Source organism: Myotis lucifugus, unplaced genomic scaffold (assembly GCF_000147115.1).
Source record: "Myotis lucifugus unplaced genomic scaffold, Myoluc2.0 scaffold_1, whole genome shotgun sequence".
In the NCBI taxonomy this organism is placed as follows: domain Eukaryota; kingdom Metazoa; phylum Chordata; class Mammalia; order Chiroptera; family Vespertilionidae; genus Myotis; species Myotis lucifugus.
Window position 1 is genome coordinate 37,996,230 of NW_005871049.1, and position 7,289 is coordinate 38,003,518.

The window sequence follows — 7,289 nt, forward strand, 5'->3', positions numbered from 1 at the left end:
GTGCCTCAGGAGACTCTGTTGATCCACAAAGTGAGCAGTGCTATTTGGGAAACACGAGTGGGATTTTTAGAGTCAGGGGACTTTGCTGCGAGTCTTTGGCTCTTCTCAGACAAGCCACTCAACTGTGTAAAGCTCCATTTCCTCATCCATAAAAATGGAACTAGTGAGAGCAAGGTCTGGCACTCTGTTAGTAGATGCTATGGAAATCTTCCATTCAGTTATGGCCCTTATAAATTGCTCCTCACCTTTCTTTATCCTTGTGTGACAGGAGCAAATGTAGTCTTTCAGCTAAATTCTCTTGCCTCAAATCTTTTGAGCAGCAGCTTTTTTACACGTTAATCTTCTGCCTTCTGGCGTAACCTGTTATCCATAATTTAGAGTTAAAAATGAAGATAAGAAAAATGTGGTGATTCAGTGTTGCTGGCTAGATTTCTAATTTTGTTTTAATCATATTTTTTCTAATTATACAGATGTAATAAATGCTTATTGTCAAAGGTTTGGAAAATACAGGAAGCAGAAAGAAGAAAATTACACCATATCTTTCCACCCAGCGATAACCATTATATACAGTTAATTTTATTTCTTTTTAGGTTTTTCTGAATATCTGATTTCTTTTTAAAAGGAGAAATATAGGAAAGCTATCAGAACATTTGGCTTATTTGGGGCAAGTTTAACATAATGCTTTGTGTTCATTTTGAGATAGTTTAACAAATAATTCTTAGATAGGGATAAGAACAAGCTAACCATGGGGAACTGTAGGGAAGATAGAGTAGGGATTAGTAGGGAGATGTTTTTTTCTGTAATTCTGATACCTATCAAAGAACGAACTTATGCAAAGTATAATTACCCAAATCATGCTTCCTGGACTTTTTAAGGACAATTACAATCTATCTATCTATCTATCTATCTATCTATCTATCTATGCCTAAATGACTGTTACAATCGAACAACCAGAACGACCAGCCGCTATGATGTGCACTGACCACCAGGGGGCAGACGCTCAACACAGGAGCTGCCCCCTGGTGGTCAGTGCGCGCCCACAGCCAACCTCCCACGGTCCCTCGCCCCTGCCACCGGCCCCCCAATAGGCCCTGATCAGGGGGCTGGCCGGCCAACCTCTCCGGGTCCCTCCCCCCAGCCAGCTGCCCGCCTCTCCCCCCATAGGCCTTGATCGCTTGCCAGATCAAGGTACCCCACCCGTGCACGGCCTCTAGTTTTAAATAATTTGTACTGTTTTCATTATAAGTAACTTTATACTCTTTCAGACCATGAGTTGCAAATTTTGGTTTGGGAAATATAATCATCATAAATAAACTTGGAATAAAGGAGCTTGCAAAATACATTCTTTTTGGATCTTGGCCTTATCCTTCATAGAACATGCAGTTTTAAAAAATCACCAGTCCCAGACTAGCTGGCTTGGCTCAATGGATAGAGCATCGCCCTGCAGACTGAAGGGTCCTGGGTTCACTTCCGGTCAAGGTCATCCCAGTAGGTGGTGTGCAGGAGGCAGCCAATCAATGATTCTCTCTCATCATTGATGTTTCTATCTCTCTCTCCTTCTCCCTTCCTCTCTGAAATCAATTAAAATATATTTTTTTAAAAATCACTAGTCCCTGTAATGTCCTCTAGAGAAAAGTAGGACATTTATTCTGTGACAGAACAAGCAAAGCAACAAATACCTGGGAAGACTTAGCCTGAGGTGCTGTGGCCACGTGGGGCCAGCATTGATGTCACATTACTCTGACTGGTGCTGGTCCTGTACCTAAAATTGGAAAGGAAGAATGTACTTGTCAAGGGATTAAGAGCATCGGTCCCTCTATTTTCTGGGCTTTGCTGTATGTGATGACTTTAAAAATGAGGGAAAGGTCTTTTCCCTCTTCTTTACTCTTTTTTCTTCAGAGCAGCAATCAAATTATAAGAGGTGACACAGGGCACACCCCATATAAATAATTCTCAGTGTGGCATATCACTCCCCCTGCACTGGGGAGGACGTGAGAAATGTTTGAGGTCAGTGCATGGTCTTGCCTCATCACTCTCCTTTAAAGACTCCACTGTGGCTTGTGCGCCTTTGACTTCTGAGGTCTGCTGCCACAGCTGAGAGACGCTTGACTGGCTGGGAATAGGTGTCCCTCCCTCCTGCTTAGTATCTGCACATCAGGGAAGTCACTTGTCCTTTTGCGTCATTTTTCTGACGAGGCTGAGCCATCACCCCTCATTGATGCTTGCTTGCTAACCCTCCTCAGCCATTCCACTTTGAGGAAAATCGCTTGACTTATTTATAGGAGGAGAAAACCAAACCCATCGCACAGTTGGAGCATCTGGTGTAGGAGGCAGTTAACTTCTGCAGCTTTAGGCAGTACCTAGGTGCAATGAGATAGTGGGAATTTGGAAATGTCACTTGAGAGTGGACCAGGTAACTATAGTTTGGAAACTTTCTATTTCAAATAATTACTGTGCTTGCTTGAGGCATAACTTGGTACCCTACGAAAAATAAGGTCTGATCTGAGATTTTTGAGTATTTGGAACTGCTAGGGGAAGTGGTATTCAGAGCTGTAAAAGGGAGAAAACCACATAGAAAGTTATCTGCATTTACATACTGTTCTTTTGATATAAAATGATCAATTTAATTTACTGTACTTTTGGGGCTTTTTTGGTAATTGATTATTGATAAAAGTGATTTACTTTTTTTCAGTATTGCCTGTCCGGGCACCCAACCTTACCATGCAATGTGCTTAAATTCAAATCAACCACCATTATGTTGGACTGTGGACTGGATATGACGTCCACCCTCAATTTCCTTCCTTTGCCACTTGTTCAAAGGTATGTGTTAATGCATCTGAGACAAACTGAGCTTTAGTTTGCTGGAAAATGGGTACCCATTTATATAAAGGTTACCGTATCTTGTGTTTTGTCCTAAGTTTACTTTGTTCCCTTAAAAAAATGTTCTTCATCAAAATAATTTCCTTTGGCTGGGATGATGGAAAGTGTTGTATTGATTTATTGATTGACTTCTTTATTATAAGTTCTGAGCTTCTGTAAAATGTTCCTGCAACTGCTCAGTGCAAGTGAGGTCATGTGTATTTCATCTTTCCTGCTAATTCATATAAATGGTCAACTGATGAGCCCCAAAATTGAATTTTAGAATCACTTAACTGCCTTGGCAGGGACCTGACATCATAGAGCCTGACAGTTCTTTCTGATAGGTAGCTATGCACTATTTTTATACTTGTACTGGTCAGCTGTAGATATCTTAGTATTGGATATGAAGCCAAAATCCATGTCTTAAAGCAGATAGGTTATCCCAGGCATACAATTAGTGTTGTTTACTCTTTTAAGACCTCATCTAGGAAGCTTGCTGTTATTTAGAAGCAGCAGTTTATTTAAAAAAAAAAAAAGTGCTAACTTTTAGAAGCACATTAGTCCCAATAGCAAAAAGTTCTATCACATACAAGAGGGGAAACAGCTATCTAAAGCAGATTTAAGAGCTCAAAAGTATATAGCAAGCTAAGTAAACCATCTGTTGCATCTCATTCAGTCCTGAAGATATCACTGTGTGCAATGATTATTCATAATGATAACCCTGTGAACCCATCTAGAAAAAGTAAAAATAAAAGTCAACCATTGATTTTTTTTTTCCTCCCTGAGCTGAGAGCTACAATAAGGTGATGACATCCCATATGTCTGACAGGTTATTTCTTATTAAAGTGGCCTGAAATTATTGTCTCTCTCCCTCTCCTCCCAAAGATTAAAGTGTGCATTTATTTGATATTTGCTGAGAATCTGCACTGTGCCAGACGAGGGGATATAGACAAGCACAAGACAACTTTCCTTTCCTCATCGAGCTTATAGTCTGTCAGGAGAGAAAGAATTACACAGTTGAAGATTTCAGTGTACTTGTGTTTAGAAAACAACTATATGTGTTGATAATTACTAAGAAAAATAAAATACAAGGTACTGTGAGGGCTTCTAAAAGGGGCCTATATTCTCTGTGGGGTCATGAATTAGCTAGGTGTTCAAAACCTAAATTGGGCAGACAATCCTAGCTACATGTTTTCCCTTTCCTGTTAAATCCTAGTCTTTACCTAATTCTTGTATTCTCACAGCTCTGGCTCAGCCTTAGAATCCACTGCTGCTCTGTCTACCCCTTGTCATTGGTTTTCTCTCAGAGGGAGGTTATATATTTATATATTTTTAAAAATATATTTTATTGATTTTTTTACAGAGAGGAAGGGAGAGGGATAAAGAGTTAGATACATGAGAGAGAAACATTGATCAGCTGCTTCCTGCACACTCCCCACCGGGAATGTGCCCGCAACCAAAGTACATGCCCTAGACCGGAATCGAACCTGGGATCCTTAAGTCCGCAGGCCGATGCTCTATCCACTGAGCCAAACCGGTTAGGGCAGAGGGAGGTTATATCAGTGGGATGATTGGCAGCCCATATAGTTTCTTTCAAAAAGTATCTTCCTTTGCTCAGTTCAGAATCCTCTGAGGTATACTTGGCTAAAATAGTATCCCCAGTTTCTCCCTATCCCCTCATCCTGCTTTATTTTTCTTCATAGTTCGTATCATTGCATTATATATACATTAGAGCAGCGGTTCTCAACCTGTGGGTCGCGACCCTTTAGGGGGTCAAATAACCCTTTCACAGGGGTCGCCTAAGACCATTAGAAAACACATATATAATTACATATTATTTTTGTGATTAATCACTATGCTTTAATTATGTTCAATTTGTAACAATGACAATACATCCTGCATATCAGATATTTACATTACGATTCATAACAGTAGCAAAATTACAGTTATGAAGTAGCAACGAAAATAATTTTATGGTTGGGGGTCACCACAACATGAGGAACTGTATTAAAGGGTCGCGGCAGGAAAGTTGAGAACCACTGCATTAGAGGCTCGGTGCACAGATTTGTGCACAGGTGGGGTCCCTCAGCCTGGCCTGCAGGGATCAGGCCAAAACCAGCTTCTGACATCCCCCGAGGGGTCCCGGATTGCGAGAGGGTGGTTCTCAGGTGACGCACCCCAGAATCAGGTTCCCTCCTCTCTGGTTCCGATGTGTCACCCGAGAACCCCAGCTGCCAAGTCACCGCAGCTCGGCAGCTTCTGCGTTGAGCATCTGTCCCCTGGTAGTCATTGTGTGTCATAGCTACCGGTCAGATGGTCGGACAGTTGCTTAGGCATTTCGATAGATGATAGATAGATGATAGATGATAGATAGATAGATAAGATAGATGATAGATAGATATTTGGTTTACATTATTGTCTTCCTTCTCCACTAGAAGGTAAGTATTATAAGGGCAAGGGTTTTGTTTGTTCTCCACAGTATCCTCTGTGCCTAAAACAATTATTTACACATAGTAGCTTCTCAGTAAATATTTGTCATGTGAATGAATCCCTTTTTCTTCCCTAGATTCCAACCCTTCTTGCCTTCTCAGAGCTATCTCACTATTAATTGTGATCTTTCCTTTATCTTGAACCATTCTATCTTAACTCAGTTTTTCCCATTTAATTATGCTGTCACTTCTAACATAAAATTTAAGAAAAAAATTTTTTCACCTTCTCTCAACTTTTCTTTTTAGCATTCCTAACTCCACCAACCTGTCCCTTTCTCATACCACCCACCAGAACACCTCTCCCTGAAGTCGCAAATGACTTCATGTCATTAGCTCTGGTGCACAGTCTTCATCCTACTTGAGCATTCAGCCGCACCCTCCCCCATGGTTATGCATTCCTGGTTTTCCTCTTTCATCTCTAACTCTTCCTGTTCTATCTACTTTGGAGATTCATCTTTTCCAACTGGCCATCACATATCAGAATTCTTCACTATCTAGTGCTGAGCTGTAAGAGTCTCCACCAAAGGAATTTAATAAATGCTCAGGGCTTCCATAACCATCCAAACAATCTATATAAAAGCCTAAGCAACTGTTAATGATGGAACAACTGGAACGACCAATCACTGTGATGCGCATTGACCACCAGGGGCCAGGTGCTCAACACAGGAGCTGCCCCCAGCCCGCAGGCCCTGATTGCTGATGGGGTGTGCCGGCCAACCTCTCGGTCTCTCCCCGTGGCCGGCAGACCCAATTACCCAATTGGGGCCGGGCCCTCGGGCTGGGATGGGGAACTGGGGGTGGGTGGTGGCAGAAGTGGCCCCTTTCCCAGGGGTCCAAGGGCTGGCTTCCTCCTTGGGGCTGGTTTCCAACCTCCCAGGTCCCTCCCTCTGACCCTCCCCCCCAGCCGGCAGGCCCCAGTCAGCCCACCGCCCACCTGCCGCGGTGGCAGTTGGCCCCTGCCGGCCAACCTCCTGGTCCCTCCCCCCAGCCAACAGGTCCCAATCTCCTGATCGGGGCCAGGCCCCGGGCTGGGATGGGGAACTGGGGGTAGGTGGCAGTGGATGCCAGCAGCAAGGGAAGGAGGAGGTGGGGAGGCAGGGAACTGTGTGGTGGCGGTGCGTGGGAGGTGAGGGAAGGAGGAGGTGGGGAGGCAGGGAACCTGATTGGCCCTGATCACCAGCCCGGCCTAGGGACCCCACCCATGTATGAATATCATGCACCAGGCCTCTAGTCTATCTATAATAATAAAAGCGTAATATGCTAATTAGACCAGACATCCTTTGGACGAAGCTGGGGCTGCAGCCGGAAGATGGAGGCAGCCACCGTGCCTGCGAGGGAGGGATCCATGCAGCCACCCTGTGGCTACAACGGATGGATCCAGGCAGCCGCCATGCTGCAGAGGCCTACTCTTGCACGAATTTCATGCATCGGGCCTCTAGTCCTATATAATTAAAGGGTAATATGCAAATTGACTGAACAGCGGAACGACCAATTGCTATGACACGCACTGACCACCAGGGGGCAGATGCTCAATGCAGGAGCTGCCTCCTGGTGGTCAGTGCACTCCCACAGAGGGAGCGCTGCTCAGCCAGAAGGTGGGCTCACAGCTGGCGAGCCCAGCAGCGGTGGCAGGAGTCTCTCCCACCTCTGCGGTAGCGCTAAGGATGTCCGACTGTCAGCTTAGGCCCGCTCCCCACAGGAAGGTGCAGGCTGGGCAGAGGGACCCCCCCCCCCCCCCCCAGTGCACAAGTTTTGTGCACCAGGCCTCTAGTATATATATAAAAGCCTAAGCAACCGAACGACCAGTCGACCAGTCGTTATGATGTGCACTGACCACCAGGGGGCAGACATTCAATGCAGGAGCTTCCCCTGGTGGTCAGTGCGCTCCTACAGCCAACCTCCTGTGGCCGGCCAACCTCCTGTTGTCCCTCCCCCCAGCCG

General features: G+C 44.7%; 1 protein-coding gene across 2 annotated transcripts in view; it reads left to right on the top strand.

The window, feature by feature from the left end:
* The window catches only part of INTS9 (integrator complex subunit 9), a 103,752-nt gene that overhangs the window by 25,152 nt on the left and 71,311 nt on the right, over window positions 1–7,289 (top strand). The window contains exon 2 of one of the 2 annotated variants that reach the window (XM_006081927.3): window positions 2,693–2,820. The exons of the other annotated variant lie outside the window; for it this stretch is intronic. Coding sequence (XP_006081989.1) covers window positions 2,693–2,820 — 128 coding nt within the window. The remainder of the gene's footprint in view (window positions 1–2,692; window positions 2,821–7,289) is intronic. 2 annotated transcript variants of the gene reach the window in all.